Source organism: Dipodomys merriami, unplaced genomic scaffold (genome assembly GCF_024711535.1).
Source record: "Dipodomys merriami isolate MVZ:Mamm:240054 unplaced genomic scaffold, mDipMer1.0.p SCAF_5, whole genome shotgun sequence".
NCBI classification, from domain to species: Eukaryota; Metazoa; Chordata; class Mammalia; order Rodentia; family Heteromyidae; genus Dipodomys; species Dipodomys merriami.
This window is the reverse complement of record NW_027206068.1, coordinates 51,476,369-51,497,069: the sequence shown is the minus strand read 5'-3', so window position 1 is coordinate 51,497,069 and position 20,701 is coordinate 51,476,369. Positions and strand designations below refer to the sequence as shown.

General features: G+C 36.6%; 1 protein-coding gene across 2 annotated transcripts in view; it reads right to left on the bottom strand.

The window, feature by feature from the left end:
• Met (MET proto-oncogene, receptor tyrosine kinase) overlaps positions 1-20,701 on the bottom strand; it is a 137,171-nt gene that overhangs the window by 73,664 nt on the left and 42,806 nt on the right. For both annotated transcript variants that reach the window (XM_069996618.1, XM_069996617.1), the window contains one exon: positions 3,855-5,071. In XM_069996618.1, the coding sequence (XP_069852719.1) occupies positions 3,855-5,057 (1,203 nt within the window). In that variant the 5' untranslated portion in view covers positions 5,058-5,071. The remainder of the gene's footprint in view (positions 1-3,854; positions 5,072-20,701) is intronic.

Below are 20,701 nucleotides of genomic sequence, written 5' to 3'. Positions count from 1 at the left end.
TTATTCTTTTTTTGAAATATTATATCTGAAGAGGCAATAAGCTAATTAAGTTTTGTGCAGGTGGATCACTCTTAACAGGTAGGAAGGGAGGTGAATGAGCCTTATGACAAATAGGGCCAGAATATGCCTCTTGCAGGAAACAATCTGAATAGCTTCTTTCCTTATTGAAACACAAGCATTCTTTACAATAATAGCTACAATTTGTTATGTACCTGGGACTAAGTTAGGACTTTTTATGGACATTACTGTACTTATCCACTGAAAAATGAAGGAAGAGGGGTTCATAATATAAATAATGCTCTCATGGCTAGTCAGGTTGAAAATGGTACAATGTACAATGGAACCTTGATCTCTGGTTAACTTTCCATTTGTTAGGACACGTGAATTTCCAAAGAGCTAAATGGATAGTTACCATATTCTTCCAGGTACTTCATAGTCATTATCTCACATTTTCACTAACCCTGTATGTAGTTTTCTGCATGTTGCAGATGAAAACCACTGTCCAAAAGTTGGAATATTATGGCAGAGGTCACATAATTGGTATGCAGCAATCTGGCCTATGTCTTGGCATGTCTTCCACCAAATTCCATGCTTTCCCATCTCAGTTAATCAATCACTGGTCACTAAGATGGCCAAGATGTAAAAATATATGTTACAAGTTTGTTTATCTTTCAAATAACTACATGGTAGAGACAACTTGATAATGGGACTACAAGACAACAACATTATATGTTAACTATATTTTATTTTCAAAACCTCTTTTCATTTCAATTTTGATGAAAAATATTTCTAAAATGTTCTGTTGTAGTAAATATTCTATATCTTAGGGACAATCTCTTGGGAAATTTGGGGTTTAAAAATTCCCATGTTAGCATATTGGATAAAAATTGATTCTTATTTGTGTGAGGTTGAGTTAATGTGTTATTCTATTTTTTTTCCTTGGAATTATATATGATTTGGAAATTGCAGTCAATCTTAAGAAAATTCATTGAATAGTTAACATCTGTCCATGAATAAAAGGAGTAAGAATTTATGTATGTATGTATGTATATATGTATGTATGTATGTATGTATGTATGTATGTATGTATTTCCCCTCTGTTTTTATAAAATTTCTGTATCATAGGGGTATTTTCTCAACTATTTTATTTTGGATAATAATGTTTGGATAGGTAATATGTATTATCCTTAAAACAACTCCAATCAATACTAGTTTAGGATGTCTATAGAGGTTCCCCATGAGTGAGGAAAAAAGCAGGGAAGTCACTAAAGACAAATACAACAGTTATTGTGAGTGTACGACTTCCTAATACTTAGAAGTGATTCTTTTAATCAAAGTTATGCTTAATCAAAGCAACATGGAAAATGCTCACATTGTGAAAAAGAGCATATTTTTATAGAAGGACTAATATGGTGAACACTTGTTTTACATGGATGGGTCGTAGCTTAAGTTTCAAGAAAAAGCACTTATAACATAGAGTGAGGATGATGCTCTCTGGAAATTATCATATGATGTAAAAGAGGGACCTATGTGCTGTCATTAATATAAGTTGGTGTGGATAGTTTGCATACATTCATGAACTGTTGCGGGTGGAAAAAGCAGCAAAAAATAATTATACCTTAGTAAGGTGGGCCTGATATACCTGTTGGACCTCTACAATGTAAAGTACCTTCTCCTGGAACTCTTTGTTTGATCCTAGGAAGAAAAGGATGAGGAGCTGGAAGGTGGTCAGAAAGCCCCTCTTGGAGGGGCTAAGGTAGGAGCCTACAACAAATGTATTGCCATTTTTTAAAGCTTATCCAAAGAATTTGAGGCTCTCTGTGTATTGTTAGAGAAGTTAATAACAAAATTGCCCTATGAGTGTCTAGTCTCCCAACTTCACCCCAAAATAAAAACTCAGTTCCAAGTTATTATTAGAAGGGCCATCTGATAGGAAGCCAAGTTAATCTGCCAAGACAAAATGGAGTCATTCTTACTGCTTAAGACCTTGTAACAGGTTCAGTCTTGTAAATCATTTTGTTTTTGTGTGATGAATGTTCTTGTTGCTTTTGTTTTAAGGCAAAGTGAGAGAGGTCATGTACTGATTATTGAAATACTCCTAGGTCTTTCTGTGGCACTGTGATAGGAAAAAGGAGGCTAGGCATTGTCTCCTTCCCAGAAGAATTTTGATCTTTAGTAACTAGAGAAGACAAACAGGCAAAGAAAGAAAGGACGTTTGGAGGTATTTGTCTTTATGGAATTTGGCCAGTGCACAATTTGGCTTCCCTTGTAAGAAGACTGAGTTGGCAAGTTTCATCTTGTTTCCCACAGAATATTTTGTGATTGGAGTGATAATGATTTCAGGTGTGGCATTTGGGGCATTTTTTTTACCTCTCCTGCTGGGTATAACTGGCCTGCAATTTATTGGATAATCCTGCCTCTTTGTTCCCCTTGGAAATAAGAAAGCCAAAGGGGTAAGATAAAGTTCAGACATATTTTGAGAGTTCCTAGAATCAACAAGAACTTCTACATCTGTGAGCTGAAATGTATAAAATAAAACAATGAGTTAAGGTATTAACAAGCCTTTGTAGCACCAAATCTTTTTCTAATATTTTGCAGACATAAAGCAATGTCACATACTCTAGAAGCTGTGGATGAACTTCTAAGGGGCCCCTTTGAAACCATTGTACCTGAAGTAGCTTACTGGATGCAGGAAACGTGTTTTCTCTAAAATGCCATTATTACACTTTTGTTTCCTAATCCCAGATTTCTGAAGGTCATTTTGCTTCCTTTCCTTCTTTTCTATTTCCTAGTGAAGAAGGGGATAGCTTTAGGAAAAACTCAATTTCTCCTTGCAGAGTCTGTAGCATATTAAACATAGGCAGGGAAAAGGTCCTAGCTGGGATATATGTAAATGGATGTTATGCATATTCATAGACTTTGAAGGGGAATAGGAAAGTTTTGTATTTTAATTCATCAAAAAATAAATTGATTCTCAGAAGTACTTTCTTAGCTTCACAAAAACATTGATTGACATTTCCTTTTGGGGAAATATCTCAGACATTTCATCAAAAATCAGCCACATTTTTCTGAATTTATATGCCTGTAAGATTTCTCAGAAAAAAATACACACTTTATCTTATGGAAGAAATATTTAAAGCTACTTGGGAAGTACAGGCAAGAAAATCATGAAATTCAGGCCAGTCTGGGCAAAATTAATAAGGTTGGTGGTATAACTCAAGTGATAGAGTGCTAGCCTGTGTAAAGCCCTGGGCTAAACTTACATTACTGTTAAAAAATAGCATACTTTTTCCTGCTTGCAATATTGACCTTTAGTTATGAGATTAAAAAGAGCTAGGGTGAGACACATTTCCAAAATCAAGTCATCTTTATAAAAGTGATAGTATTTCTTTAGTTGTGATCACTTTAGTTGTGGTCTTTACATTAGGAAACACAGCCTGGCCCATATGTGCTAATCTGGGTTCAAGATAACAGTTCCTAAGGCCACAATGTACTGCCAGTTTGCTGCTTTTCCTCTGGCACCAGTGATCAAATGATCAACAGGAAAAAAAAAATCCTCTGTTTCTAGATGGTAGATTTTCCTGTATTTAAATCAAAGCACCAAGAGTTTCCCTAACACTTCCTGTGAAAATAACATTTCATATAAGTACATACAATCATCAATCCTGAAAGGCAAAAATGTAAACTGCAGACACACAGATGCAAATTGTAAAAATATTTTTTTTTGTTTTAGTTACCACATTAATTTCTTAGAATATGATTTTAGTTGTGAATGTAAATTCAATTGCTAACTTTTCTTAACCTTGGTCTCTTTGAACTTCATAATTTGTAATTGAAGAACCACTGTGACTTACCCTATTAAAGCAGTGCTCATGGTTGGGTCCATAAAAATGTTGGAGACATCTCACATTGTTTTTGTTGACAATCTTGTTGAAGAATTCATTGACATATTTGATAGGGAATGCACAGACGGCAGATCGATTCATTGGTTCGGCAGAATCTGGCTTGCTTTGTGCAAACACCCCATACAGAATGTCATCATTCGGGCTGGCTCCTATTTGCTTTGCAAGATTGGCCCCAGGCTTACTGATATATGCAGCTTGAAGGATATTAAACACTTCCTCCCTTGTGGATCTCTTTCTTCTCTTTTCTGTGAGAATGCACTCCAGAGGCATTTCCATGTAGGAGTGCAATCCAGAGTCTACAGAGCAGAACCTGATTATTCTTGTGTGAAAAGTCTGAGCATCCAGGGTTTCCTTTTGAACCGTCAGAAAGTAAATAAAATGGTTACTTTCAAAGGCGTGTATATACTTAATGGGATAAGAATCTCGAAACTCGGGCAAAACGTCAATGTAGGACTGGTCTGTCAAGAACTTAAAACCATCTTGAGTTTCCTTTAGTCTTCTAACTGATATAGAATGCAGTGAATGATCGGGAAGGTAAGAAGAATTTAAAGTATTGCCCACAAAGAAGTTGATGAACCTGTCCTTTACAGACAGGAGAACTTTGGCTCCCAAGGGGCTCACCACACAGTCTGGACACTGGCTGGGCTCTTCATCGACTTGTGGGGAGAACATGCAATGGACCGCTGATTGTATGTCTGCAGTGTTCTTAGGTGGAAGGACATGTCGCTGGCAGGTCCCTCTGTGGACGCTACCACAACTAATGAGCTGGTCATCATAGTATGTGTCCACAAGCAAAGCCATGTTGATATTATCTTTCCAAATGCCCCCTGATAAATTGGCTTTGCTGCTGCAGTCTTGACATGGAAAACAATCTGGGTGTTCCAATACAGGCCCAGTCTTGTATTCAGCCACCTTCTGAAGGTCTTTGTCATTCAAAACATAAATGTAGTTAGTGGCCCCGAGGTAAATATGATGCCCATGCAGAACAACATTCTGGATGGGCATTTCTGTCGTGAAGTTGGGAAGCTGGTACTTCATGTTCACATTCATCTCAGACTTGACTAAGGCTTCTTTACACTCCCCAGTGCTCCTCTGCACCAAGGTAACCAACAGCACAAGGATGCCAGGTGCAAGCACAGCAACGGCCTTCATTGTGACAAGTGGATCTGCCAAAACATGCACAAGGTGAGAGCAGTTTAGTTAGTTGTCATTAGAAACAAAGAGGAGAAAATGGAAAGAACTACCCCGGTGAAACTCTCAGAAGCAACACTTTCTAATTGGAAGTTTTACACAGAATGCAAACAACAGCCTCTAGCTAGCTTCACATAAAGATGCATTGTGTGGCTGGGCATGACTCTACATAGTTTAATTTTAGAAGTCAAGCCATGAACGAGTAATTTTAGAGAACCATTATGAGATGCAAACAATGTTCTGTATTAAGGTCCATGAAGCAACTAAGTGAGACTCATTCAGCAGTGAAATAAGAAGCATAGCAGGAAACAATAGAAATAAGAAACATAGCATAGAAATAAAATTCTTAACCCCTTGCTGATGGTTTAATGTGGATTCATATCTGTGGCTAATGACTAGGTTCATACTTAAACTTTGTTGGTTAGTCAAGGAAAGGAACTGTGGTTCAGATTCATTTATTCTAGAAATCACAGCAGGCATTGTTTCCTTGGGAGCATGTAGAATTACCAGGCTAAATTTAGCTTGCTTTTGGAAGAAAACAATCATAAATTCTAGAAGCAATACAATCACATGCTGTTTATAGGATTTTGTATGCAGAGGAAAGGTATGGTTATGATTTGGCCATAGTTAACCTATTGTTTCAGATGGACAAACGCTTAATGAAAGATTACTGGGACTTCAAACAGCAGGCTCAAAAATATATAAAAGAAAACATAATCTTCAAAACTAAATCTTAGACATACTTCTCAGTAAAAAACCAACATATTGTTCATTACCAAGTCAAAAAGCTATTAGTAAAAAGAACATTAGTATAACATTCCATTGTATGAATATGGACAATACTTTAAACATGACTGGATTTGTTATTCTGCTTTTAAAAATTTCAGGTGTACAAGTTCTAAACAGGTAAGTTCTAAGTAGCAGCACATAGGGTAGTATGCTGAAAAAGAGAGGTGTGAGAATGAAGGAAAATAGCTCACCGTTCCTTCCTTCCTTCCTTCCTTCCTTCCTTCCTTCCTTCCTTCCTTCCTTCCTTCCTTCCTCCCTCCCTCCCTACCTCCTTCCCTCCCCCCTCCCTCCCCTCCTTCTTTTCTTTCCTTATTTTTAAAGAAAATCATTCTGACAGGATAAAGTGATCCTCTAAAATCATATTAGGTATCTGGAGGTTACTGGCTCACTCTGTTATTCTACTATTCAGGAAGCTGTGATCTTGAGGGTTATGGCTCAAAGATAGCGTGGACAGAAAAGTCCTGGAGACTCCAACTAACAAAAAATCAGGGCTAGAGGCACAGCTCAAGTGGTAGAGCACCAGCTGAGAAAGCAAACTCAGCAAGTGTGAGACATTGAGTTCAAACTGCAAACCCTGGTATCAAACAACTAAAGTGTCTTAAGAATTAGACACTTTAATCAAAAGGTCATGGAAAGTCATTGAAGGAGCCTGAGCTGGAGAGTCAGATCTCTAAAGTTTTACTCTGAGAAGACTGATTTGAAAGCAAGATGGCTTGACACAGGAATCAGACAATGGAATCACCACCTGCCCAGCTCTTATTACAGCTAATCATGAACCAATAAGAGATAGAACCAAGATGTTAGCTCTTTAGAACAAGAAGAAACTGATGACTGAGAGTCATATCTAAATAAGTAAGATTTGTTTCCTAACTGGGTTTCTACAAGAGAAAAGACAATCATCTGAAGACAAGTAAAACAAGCTACACCACCTGAGTAAGCCAGCAATTGGAAGTTAGGCTAAAGTTATAAATTTTAAACATGTTGGAGTTGATAGGCTGGCAGGAAATTAGTCGTTGTTTTACTACAGTAGTGGTCAGTAGATTTCACATTATTTGTCAGGAAGCAGGTGCCTGGAATAAATAAAGTTATGAGTAGACAGAGCATTTATGCCAAGGACTAGAGGTGAATAATGAGAAAGATTCTGAGGAGAAGCTTACTGGGAAAGTAACACAGCTGTTCCTGGACAAGGGAACATCTGTTCTGGTCAACACAGTGGCAAATAGAATTCAGAACTCAATCTTGGTGAAGTAATTAGGAATCAAGTTGAAGTAGAAGTAAACTTTGATCCATTTTGAAGTGAGGTTGGTGCAAGGTTGATATATAAGGATCTAGTTTCAGTTTACTGAATGTGGATATCCACTTTTGCCACCACCATTTGTTGAAGAGGCAGTGTTTCTTCCAGCCTATATTTGTTGGCTCCCTTATCGAATATTAAATGGCTATAAGTCTGTGAGTTTATTTCTGGGTCTTCTATTCTGTTCCATTTGTCTCCAGGCCTGTTTTTGTGCCAGTACCAAGCTGTTTTCATTACCATGCCTCTGTAAGAGAGTTTGAAGTTTGGTATTGTTATTCCTCCAGCACTGCTCAGCCTGCTAAGGACTGCTTTTTACTATTCAAGGTTTTTTGTTGTTCCATGTGAACTTTTGGATTGCTTTCTCTATATCATTGAAGAATGATGTTAGGGTTTTGATGGGCAACAGTAGAGGAAACACTAGGGCCTCTAGTCATTGGTAGAAATCTGAATTTGTACAGCAAATCAAAGAAAGATAGGATAAATGGGACTGTGTCAAACTAAAAAGTTTCTGTAGAGGGAAGGATATAACCAACAAGCTAAATAGACAGCCTACAAAATGAGAGACTATTTTATCCAGCTATACATTAGACAATGGCATAATATCTAGAATATACAGACATCTTAAAAAAATTAACTCCTCCCCCCAAAACTCCCAACAACCCAATTAGTAAATGAGCTAAATGGTTTTTCAGAAGAAGATGTAAAAATGGCCAATAGACACATGAAGTAATGGTCAACCTCTCTGGTCATAAAGGAAATGCAAATCAATACAGCATCAAAATTCCACTTCTGCAGTTAGAACTGCCATTATCAAGAAAACAAATAACAGATTCTGGTGAGGATGTGGACAAAAGGGAACCCTAATACGCTGTTGATGGGAATGTAAACATGATCAACCACTGTGGAAATCAGTGTGGAGGTTCCTCAAAAAATTAAAAACTGAACTGCCATCCAGCAATTTTACTCCTGGGCATTTATCCCAAAGACTACAAACCAGGGTACAATAAACCCACCAGCACAACTATGTTTATTGTTGTACTATTCACCATAGCCAAAGTCAGAATCAGTCTCTCAGTGGACTAATGGATTAAGAAAATGTGATACACCCACCCCCCCACAATATAATTTTATACATTCATTAGAAAGAATAATTTTGTAATTTTGGAAAGGAATGAAAATAATTACGTTACATGAAATAAATCAGACTCAGAAAAACAAAGGATCTATGTTTTCCCTTATATATGGCAGTTAGATTTAGCTTATAAAGGCATAAGTAAATACATTGGGTAGTATGCAAGTATATATAGAAATATTAACTGAAACATGCTATATTCAATGGAGTTCTCAAATAATGCAATTTCTTAGAAAGGTAAAAATCAGAATTCAGCAAAATAAAACATCAATAAGCAAGCACTTGAAAGGAATGCAGTGGAGTAAAGAGGAAAGGGGTAGACAAATTAAGAGGAAGAGAGGGGAAATGCACAAAAATTCAATGTATAGCCTACAAAATTAGGAAGGATCAGGGAAAGAGTAGGTAGAGGAGGATGAGTGAGAATGTTGAAAGGCGTGACACTGATCAAGAAATATTATATTCACAAACTGCTTTGTTAACTGGCAACTCCTTTGTACAACTACTTAAAGATAATAAAAATTTATAAAAGAAGTATATAGATTTGATGGCTAAAATGAAGAATTGAATGTTTATTGAGGAATAGGTGAAAGAAGAGGCAGCAAATCCACAGAATCCACACACATTAAAGAATATAGTGATCCCTGAAAGCATGGTCTTAGAAGAGACCCTCTTCAACAAGTGGTGCTGAGAAAACTGGATATCCACATGCAGAAAACTGAACCTAGATCCTTATATATCATCTTGCACCAGCATCAATTCAAAATGGATCAAAGACCACAATTTAAGACCTGAAATCATGAAACTATTAAAGGAGAGAGTAGCGTAAATATTGGAACTCCTTTTCACAGGTAGAATCTTTGTGTGTAAAGATCCAGAAGCATAACAAAGCATTTGAAAGACTTGATAAATTGTATTGCGTCAAACTTGCATGTTTAAAACTCAGTCAAGAATAACTTAAAAGTTTCTGCATGACAAAGGACATAGGCAATAAGCTAAAAAGACAGCCTACAGGATGAGGGAAGATTTTTGAAATCTATACATTAAACAAGAGACTAATATCCAGAATATATAGCACTTCAAACATTAAACCTTCAATAAACCAACCATCCAATTAATGAATGGGTTAATGACTTAAAGGAAAAATAGCCAATAGACAAATGAAGAAATACTCCATATTTCTAGCCAGAGGAAATGCAAATCAAATCAGCAATGAGCATGTTTGTACAGTTTTTCCCGTGGAATGATAAGAATAAAGAATCCAGTCAGTCTGTAAAAAAAGAATATAATGAAAGAAAGAAGGAAGGTTGAGGTCATTGGGACATCAAGAGCCAATATTGGACAGAATAATAGAAACAGGTGGAGGTCTCAGAAGAAGGATATGGATCATCCACATGTTGACTTTCAAAAGAGTAGTTTCAGAGGCTTTAATCATGTTATCAAATGTTCAAATGCAAAGGATTGTGTGATGAGGAAGCAGAATATTTGCCAAAGGTAAAACAAGCAAAAGGTAAGAACACAGTCACACAGAGTGTATTCTTAAATTGTACAAAGCATCTATGCTTATTTATAGGACCTCTCTTCTTCCTAACACTGATCTGGTGTCTAAGTGGTACAAGGTACCTTTCTTTGGGAAATCTCTGACACTTAACAGAGGCAATGGGTGAACAGACAGCTATGTGAATGCAAATGAAGGGAGACCAATCAGATTGGAAATGATGCTACAACTGAGTTTTCAAGAAAGGTAAGTAAAGATGGAAATTCCTAGCAGGCAAAGCTGTTTGTGCAAAGATACATGGTATGGGCAGGAGAATAGTAAGTTGATCCTGGAAAACCAAGTAAAACTAACATAAATGAGAGATAAAATTGTTGGAACATTATTCTAAAGGAGAAGGAAATAACACAAACTTCTCAATTATTGTAATATGCCTGAAACCTAACAATAAAAGATGAAACATTGAATAAAAATGCAAAAACTTCGAGGGACTCCATGACCTCAGTGTTCAAAACATAAATGAGCACACATGATTATCAGTTGTAAGCAATGTATACAAGGGAGGAACTTCAGGTGGAGGAAGAGGTTTAGGAAAACTACAACAGGGCATGAAAACTGAGGTCAGGAAGAAGTGAAAGGAGAGCTATGTGGGCTACTTTAAGCTCTGAGACTCCTTTAAGATAAGATAAAATGTGTTGTGACTTCATCTTCACATTCATGAAAGATAGAACTAACCCGGGACAGACAGTCAAGGACATTAATGATCTTCAGGGTATAAACCGTATGCAGAGGCCTTTTATTAAGGTATGTAACAGTATCATGTTAAGGATACAGGTCTTGAAGTGGTAAGTAAGCAAAGTTAGCAAACTAAAGATGAACCAGAGGGCAAAACAGTTTCAGTAAGGACAATCACCAAAAGAGGTATAAACCATATAATAATAAAAATAACAGTAGAAGGCATTGAGTGTTTACCACATGCCAGGCATTCCACTAAACCCTCTGATTTGTCTTCAAAAATACCCTGTGGAAAAGGGTTATTATCTTCCTCTTCTGGATGAGCAAGCTTGTCAGAAGTCAGAGTTAGATCCAGAACTCAATTCCATGTCTGACAGACAGGAATTCATTTACGCTCCTAAATGCTTCATTAATGCGGGACTAGCCTTCTCAACTCGGACAGAATACAACTGGAGCAGAAGTTAGACAATCAGACCTCTGACACTCTCTCTTCTCTCTCTAGCTATGTAACTTCAGGTCACAATCCCAGGGTCCAGTATGCTCACATGATTGTTTTAAGTATGGAAAAGAGATCTCAACTCTGAAAGCATTTTAACTGTTTCAAACTGGATATAAATGCAGGGAGTTGTTTTTGCTATTTTTACACATAATTCTCTCTCTCTCTCTCTCTTTTTGAAGTGCCATCAAGGAAAACAGAATAAAACAAAAAAGAATTAGGGATAAATTATCCTATTATTGAAATACGAAATGTTCTTGTCAATATGGTATACATCAGTGTATCTTTCAAAATAAGGAACATTAGTCTAATTAATAATTTATTACCATGTTTTTCCCTAGAAAATATAATAAAAAGGAAGTAAATGAACCATTACTGCCAAAAGGAAGTTAAAACAACATGACAACCAATTTGCATCTTAGCTGATAACCATTAATACAGTTCAGAGTGTGAATGACTTTTATTTTTCTCTTCTGGGGTCTTGATGGAGTGTTCAAAATTATCTTTTTGAATGTGCTATTATATTAAGTTATGTCTTAAGATTGATAAGTAAATCACATACTGCACTAAATCTTAATTAGCTAGAATCCAGGAAATGTACAGTTAAATGGCCCTTTTGTTATCTCACTTGATGTGATAGTAAATCATATGAAAACCAGTAGGGACCTGGGTGCCAGTGACTCACACCTATAATCCTACCTGTTCAGAAGGCTGAGATCTAGGCAGAAAGGCTTGTGAGACTCTTATCTCCAGATTTAGCCAACAGAAAAACAGAAGTGGAGGTACGTTTCAAGTTGTTGAGCACCAGCTTTGAGCAACAAAGCTAAGAGTGCTCCAGCACACAGAAAACAACAACAACAACAACAATAGAAAAAAAACAGTAGGGAAGAAGGACATTTTCCTAATTGAAGGAAAACTTTTCTGACCACACATTGGAGTTTGTACTCTTCTCTTGTTTTCTACACCTTCCTTTCATTTTGATAGCTAACAGTGATGCGAAGTTTTGGGATAAGAAATGCAAGAAAGGCTAAGTTTATTTACATTTATTTATTTGTTTATTTATTATTTTGTCAGTCGTGGGGCTTGAACTCTGAGTCTGAGCACTGGCCCTCAACTCTTCAGCTCAAGGCAAGTGTTCTACGACTTGAGCCACAGTGCTACTAATGGTTTATTGGAGATAAGAGTTTCATGGATGGGCTGGGAAGGTAGCTCAGTGGTAGAGCACTTGCCTTGCATGCATGAGGCCCTGGGTTCGATTCCTCAGCACCACATAAGCAGGAAAAAAAAGTCGGAAGTGGCGCTGTGGCTCAAGTGGTAGAGAGCTAGCCTTGAGCTGAAGAGCTGAGGGACAGCGCCCAGGCCCAGAGTTCAGGCCCCACGACTGGACCCAAAAACAAAAACAAAAACAAGAGTTTCATGGATTTTCCTGTCCCAGCTGGCTTTGAACTGCAATCCTCAGATCTCTGCCTCCTGAGTAGCTAGGATTACAGATGTGAGCCACTGGTGCCTGGCTTATTTACTTCTATTCAAGAAAAATTGGGACACAGAATCATTATCAATGGTAGGATTTAAATTTAAAACATGAGTTTCTGTATAAATACTGTTCAGATACTGAGAAAACTTCACCTAAAACATTTCATTTTATTGCACCAATTTACAAAGGTGTGTGTTGATTAAATCAGGTCTTCTTAAGAAAACGAACAGAAGGAGACCTTTTGCAAGGATTTGTTGCTGAGCTCAGTATTCCAATGACTCTGGCAATATGCATATACACAGATTCTGGAGCAAGGGTGTCGGGTTTGAATTCATTCATTCATTGTATGGCACTGAGTCTTCATATTCTCATCTGAAATAAGGGAGTGATTATAGTACCCTCCCTTGTTGGATGGTTACTCTATGGTTCATTGCATGCAAGTTACTAAACACTGTTTGGCACACAAGCATTGTTAATGCTGTATTCCCTTGAAACACTGGTGTCCATCTGCAATGTGCCAGGCACCACACATAGGGCTAGAGACACAAAGATGAACAAATTACTTTTTAACCATCAGAGGGTTCTCAGACAAGTAATATGGGAAGACTTAAGAAGGGAATCTTAACCAGGCTGGGGTGTTAGGTTGGTTTATTAATCAGTCAAACAATTGCAGTGATTTCCTGAGTCCATTCTCAATCTTTAGAGGGAGCCTCGTTTTAGTTGTGGCAGTGAAGCTAATTAGTTAAATGACTTGGAGCAAGCCATCCCATTTCTTTGGCCATAAGTGCTTTCTGCTTTGTAAAGTGAGTGTTGGACCAGTCACTTGTACTCTGGTATTAGCTGATGCCAATCTGTTTCATGCATCCTTTTTCAACTTGCATGTCAATGACTTTATCTTGGTTTCTTGAAATCAGCCACGGTGGGCATATATTTACACCATAGAAATTGGCAAAAAACACAAGTTGATGCTTCTTCCCACCTCTGGAGGGATAATTTTTGAAATATGTACCAGCATTGTGGGGTTAAAGTACTGAACTACCAAGTGTGTTCCAGCTCCAACTCTAATAATTTTCATCTCTAAGATTGTTTTCCTACAATAACATGTTACTCTTCTAATGCCATCCACTTGGCATGTATTTCTATCGTTTCCCTAGCTATACGCCAGATTTGGCTGTGTTAGCAATTTCAATATTTATATTGGTAGTGTCTCCAGAAATATTTTCACTTTTTATATATTTTTGTCTTGATACATTTATTCCTGTGGTGTACCTAAATCAAGCTTTCAACACAGAATGTCTCTTTACTGCTTCTGCTTTTTTTTTCTTTCTGAAATATGGCTAGCCATTTAACTAACTTCCATTTCTTCACTAAATGGAACATGTAAAGATGATTCAAAGAGATTGACTAATTTGTTCTCTTAAAATGTGCACACATCAGGTGAAACTGAATCACCCATAAAACATTTCTTTATTTCTTTTTAGTTGATAGGAAAGATAATCTCACTGACCAAATATTTCCTGGGAGTGATCATCTAACAGCACTCCGGCCATTAAACTTTTGGCACTTAGAAATACTTCCTTAAAAAAAAAGATTTGTCCTGCTAGCTATGAATTTTGGCTCAGACTAATTTTTATACCAGCCACTCAACTCCTTTCAGCCATCTATCTACTTCTAGTTTTCTCATCAAACTAGCTTTTACTGGTTCTTTTATTCCCTAGAAATCTAGCACTATATTTAATTGCCCTAAAAGTTTGTTAAGTGACTATTTGTGCTAGCAACATTTTCATTTCTTTCATTACTGTCATCAATGCCTAGCACGTAAATGCTGTATTTCTTGGGGAAAGACAGCAGGTGTAATGAAATAAAAATTTTCAGAGACTTCTAAAACTTGAAACAAATCGCTGTTTTCTCTAGGAATTTTCTTAGGAATCATCACAATATAACTGTAGAAAACACTTTATAAGATAGTCATCATCTCTTCTAATCATGAATATAAAGTAACCATTATTTTCATTTTCTTCAGACCATGTGTAGCTCATGTGTACTACACATGTAATTTAGGTCTTCTTGGTATTTCTAACTTTCTTTAAATGTATCATGTTTATTTAAACTGTTTTGAGTTTTTTGTATTTTCTGGAAAGTTTTTTTTTATTTAAAAAGGTACAATATCTTAGTAAACACTGTTTTTACCTGACCAGCACCAGTTCTTCTACTGGCAACTGCCAATCAATCACATGACCCACCTTTCACTGCAGGTGAACATGCTCACCAGGCTTACCTTTCAGTGAGTATTTTTTCTATTCTCTTTAGCCAGCCCTTGGTCAAAGGAGACTGAATCAAATCAAGGTAAATCAACCTTTTGGAGATTTAATGTAAACATTGGAAGAGAACCTCTTTCTATCAAAGATTCCAGGCAGTAAAGACCATGTCAGTTTGGAGTGTGTGGGGACCACCTTTGTCAGTTTGTGGGGAAAGCCTGTCAGGAACAGGGGGCGCTAGGGTGGGGAGTGAGAGGTTCGGGGTGCTGCTGTCTGAACGGGTGTATCTTAGCAGGTATTGAGTTAATGTAATATAGGAATTTTTTTCCTATTTTTGTTTTTAAATCAAAAGATTTATAATGTTTCTTTAATCCTTACTCCTCAAAAATTTCGGAGTAATGTTCAGGAGAAAATATTATCAATGTGTGAGTTAAAACATAAAGTCAAGTGCATAAAAACAATTTTACATAAAATTTCAAGCAATTGCTGGGTACCAGGGGTGCACGCCTGTAATCCCAGCTACTCAGGAGGCTGAGACTTGAGGATCACTGTTCGAAGCTAGTCCAGGCAGGAAACTCCAAAAGACACTCATCTCCAATTAATCACAGAAAAAGCTAGAAGGGATTCAATGGCTCAAGTGGTAGCATGCTAGCCTTCAGCAAAAGAAGCCCAGGGACAGCACCCATGCCCAGAGTTCAAGCTCCAGGACAGGAAAAAAAATATTCAAGTAATTGAAGCAAAAGTAGTTTATTTACTTGAATAGTAAAATATTTCACTTGGCACTTGGAAACATTTATTAGTTAAGGTTACCAAGGCAGTGTACTATGTCTCCCTACTTTAAAATTCTAAAAGCTTTAAAATATTTATATTATATAATCTCAAGATGATAATAATGTACCTAAATGAAAAGTCAAGATATAATAACTGGAAAATATTTCAATACTACATATAAGTGTATAAAAGGGATTTATGATGATGGAAGATTGCCAAGCCTCCATATTAAGGAAATCGAAGCATAACGAGTCACATATGAATCTACAAGAAGACCCATTATGGTGAAATCTAAAGGAAAATTCTTAGCTCTCTCTGCATTTGTATTATTTCCATTAGCTTTAAATAGGACTATAAAAACAAAAGCAATAGAAGATTCCAATAAAAGAATCCCAATAACATTTAAAATACTATATTTATGAACACTAATTCTGAAGTCACATTGCATTATATCAAAAATACTGATCAGATATTTATGACCATCAATTACAAGCAGAACATCTGTCTAGATACTGAGGATTTCAGCTACAACAGTGTACAGTGTGTTGAATTAAAGACAGCAGGATAGACTCTACCAGTCTGTAGTTGAAACTGAAAAGTGAATGATGCAGAAACTGTTGAGAAAGAAAATTTTAAATCATATCTTGCTGAATGTTTCCTATGCTTACATGTTTAATACTTAGTACTATGATATAAAGAGAGTCTTAAGTTGATATTAGAAAGATAAAACAGTAAAGGATATGCTATCAAAAATATTTTCCAATTTAATCGATACTGTTGCATTCTTTTTTTCCTTGCTATTGCATTCTTTTTTTCCTTGCTCTGGTGGGGATCAAAGTCAGGACTTCCCATATGCTAGGCCAGTGATCTACCCATATGCTTTCTATTTAAGATACTTTAAAAATAATCATTTCTAACAGTGTGTCAAAGCGACAAAGGAATTGTTAGGCCTTTTTGACCAGTCCAGCTGCTCTTTTGTATCATCACCTTGAAATGACTAAACCCTTCCCCCCCATGCTACCTTTTCTTTTACTTTCTTTTCTTCCCTCCCTCCCTCCCTTTCTTCCTTCCTTCTTTTCTTCCTTCCTTTTGGTGGTAATGCTGTTTGAACTCAGGGCTTTATGCTTGTTATACAGGCACTTTACCACTTAAGCCACAACTCCAGTCCAGTCATTTCATTTTTAACATGCACACATTAGCTTGCTTTACCATAAATTGTATAACATTCTTTACAAGAGTTCATAGAACCTTCTAGAATAGAGGTGGGTATGGTGGACAATGTATGGACTTTGGTGTTAGACAGACTTAAATGTGACCTGAACTTGATTTGCACCACTTTCATATCTTCTGATCTGAGTGAATCTTTCATCCACACCTTTTGGGTTGCCTATGATATTTAAGCACTAAATTATGAGTTAATAACATTTAATTATGCAGCACCCACTGCCATCCAATAGATACAGCCAATCTGCCGGTTTTTGTCTTTTCTCAAGAAAAAGGAGTAAGTTGGCCAGGGCCCCTAGTGAGACCACTCCAAATGCCTGCTGGCAGTTTTCTCACTCCCTCTCTTATCTACAGTTAAATAGTGGTATATGTTACTTTCCCACCCTTTGGCAATCTGTGGTTTTTCCTCTAATCCTGGGTCAAGTTCTTGAAGGAGGAAACTCCAAAATTGAGGTCAAAGTAAAGGCCCCCATATTAAGGAGGAGGAATGCATAGAACTGTTAGTTCACCTCTTTAAAAGATGAGTATGCTCACATCTCCCACTGAGATTTAGGACAAGAGGAGAGAGGACACCTAATTAAATTTAAATTTCAAACACTAATATTTTTTAGGTTAAATATGTCTCCTATGTGTATTTAAATAACAATTCTATTTCAAAGTATGGAGAGAAAAAATAGGGACTAGGCAATCATCTTTTCTTTTTCTTTTTTCTTACCAGTAGAACTGAGATTGAAAAGATTTGTTGGAATCTATTTATATTTGGGGGCAGAACAGATTTCTTAAGGCATCTATATCACACATGTATTTCAAACAGCTTATAATTTAAAAAAATTGTTTGGCTTTGCTATTGTGTACCTAAAATGTGCTGTTTTAAAAGTGATATAGGTTTATTGATCTTTCCTTACAGGTGGTTATAAATCTAATATGGAGGTAAAACTATGTTTATTCTCTCTATATATACTATTTATCCTTTTTTTTTTGAGACAGGGTCTCACTATGTATCTCAGGCCCCCCTGCCTCAGCCTCCTGAGTTTGAGGATTGTATCACCAGAACTGGCTCAAGACTTTTTTTTAAAGTCTTTTAAATGGAAACTTATACTTTAGGTAGCAGCCTGTACATGCCATAGAATTTATAAAACAGAAAAAAAAACATTCTGAGAGTTGAGAATTTTATTTGTAAGAGCAAATTTTCCTGGATTTGCATACTTATTTTCTTCATTAAAAATTCAGATACAGGTTGCTATAGGAGAAAATAAGTTAAATTTGGTACTAGACTAATTTGCATGTGTTATAATTAATGCTGCTGGAGCTACTTTAAATACTGCTTCTTGAAACGTTTCTTTGAAAGAGAGAGATAATGTTTTGTTTTGTTTATCCATGTTAAAGATTGAACTGAAGGTCTTGTACTAGCTAGGCAAGCACTCTATCACTTGAGTCACATCCCCACTCCTTCCTTTTGCTTTTAATTTGTTTTTCAGATAGCATTTGGAGTCAACTTTGCCTGAGCCATCCTCCACCATGATCCTCTGGTCTCACCTCTCAAATAGCCAGAAATGCATGCCTAGCTTTGAGATAATGCTTCTATTCTGATTCTTATCCACTATTGTAGCCTTTTTTCTAATCATTTTTCAATTTAAAAATGACTAAAAGTTAGGATAAGAAAAATCCAATTGTGCATTTTGCAGCTGTACTACATGATTAAGATCATTGTCCAACCCTGATATAATAAGAGTAAAAATAAGAATACAATGCCTTTATATGCTCATGATTATGTTTCATAAATGCATGATGTGTTAGCAAACATCTTGCCCTTTTAAGAATGGTGAAAATGCTCAACTTCCAGCACAGAAGGATAAATGGACATTTGTTTTACTATTGTGAATATTGTAAAAAAATGCCATTCAGATAATTCATTGAACTGTCAGTATCCTGATTGATAGACAGGCATTTGCTCCATTAATACATTGCATGTCAGACAAGAACATTTCGTTACCCTTGAAAATGTGAAGGTCGAACTTGCTACTGTTAGGAAAGCTCTAAAATGCTTGAAATCTAAAGCATTTTTTCAGTCTAATGGATAGATGTAAGTTTATAATTCAGAATGTGTAGAAGTGCTGTGACCAGATTCTGTTCAATTAAGCCACAGACTCAGAATACTATAACCTCTAAATCACATTTGAGAAACATCTTTCCATGTATGTAAATTTAAAGAAAATAAGCCTAGCAATCTTTTCTTGTTGCATTCCAACACAGAGTTTGGATAGGATAAACTTGACTGAACAGTAAGAATGTGAAACACTGAAGGAGACAAGTTGGAGAGGAAGCTGACACATAACTCACTAATGAATCAGACCTTCCCTCCTCAGGGATCAAAAATGTCCTTGGCATAAGGCATGCTATATTTCCAAATGGGAGACTGTGTTCAGGACTGGGTAAATCCATTTTTTTGTCTTTTTTTCTGTTGTTTTGAGACAGGTCCTTGCTACATAGCCCAGGCTAATCTGAAGGTCCTTCTGCCTCTGCCTTCTGAGTAGGGGATTCCAGATTTGTCACCACATTAGGATATAGACTGATCCATTTCCCTGGGTTACCTAACACAGAAATCAATGGCTGTAGTTGTGGATATGGGAGGGAAGGGATGGTAGGGAAAAAACAAAGGAGAAGGCAGCAATGCTTGATAGGAAATGTTCTCATTACCTTGCTCATGTGTAACCCCTCTGTACAGTATTTTCACAATAAAAAAACTTATTAAAAAAAAAGAAATCAATGGCTGTGAAGGAATGTGGGCAGTGATTGAATGGTGGCTATCACATAAACAAAGGGAAACTGACATGCAGGGAAAGAGAGACTCAGGCAAGAGCCTTGAGAGGCCAACATCGCCACTCTTGCTCTGAAATCCATGACGGTTAAAGAGGTAAGGCTTTCCTGGTAACATCATTTTCACATAGTTTTGAAAGTTATTATTAGCATCTTTCCTGGTGCTAAGTGTTAGCCAGCATATTCTTTGCTACTGAAATAAACTTTGTCTTTTTTCACTCTGTTTTTTGTTTTGTTTTGTTTTGTTTTTTTGGTGCCAGTACTGAGGTTTGAACTCAGGGCCTCAAGCTTCACCAGCTCTGCTGGTGGTACTTTTATCACTGAAGTCAATGCTCCAGCCTGGCTTTTTGCTAGTTATTTTAGAGAGAGTAACTTTCAGACTTTTCTGCTAGTATAGGCCTTGGATTGTCATCCTCCCTCATCAGACTCCTGAGTAGCTAGAATTACAGGCATGTGCCACTGGTGCCTAGCAAACCTGGCTATCTTTTGAAATTGAATTCTGTCAGTATGTAGCATTTTTTTTGTTTAGGTAAATTAAAAGAGAATGGTTAGCAGAATAAATGGGCATGGTGGCACATGTCTGTAATTCTAACATTTTTGGAGGCTGAGTTAGGAGGACGGAGAGTGTGAGACCAGCCTGGACTATTATTAGGAATCCCTTCCTTAAGTAAACAAAACAAAACACATAAGCAAACAAAGAAAGCATGAGAGTACTGTGAGCAAAAGGAACTGCCAAGCTTGTCTTTATTTTCTGTAGATGAGGATTCCTTGGATGAAACACAATACTATAATGTTGAAAGAAAATTAAAAGTACATAAACAGCAACTATGTTGAGATCAATATGTCATCAGAAAATGAACCAAAGGAAACCTTCTACAAAAATATTAAATACTTTTAAATGCATAGAAAATGTCAAACAATCTAATCCTCATGAAAATAGGGCAGTACAGAAAAATAAGTACAGGATCCAATTTCTCAAACTCAGTAAACATTCTGAGACCTTGAAGAAGAAATCAATAAACCAAAAGGTTAGGACAACTTAAAACCACTGTGCTCAGCATTGTGTTTATATAACTGATCAATTCAAGGAAAAATAACTCAGGGCACTGTGTGTGTATGTATG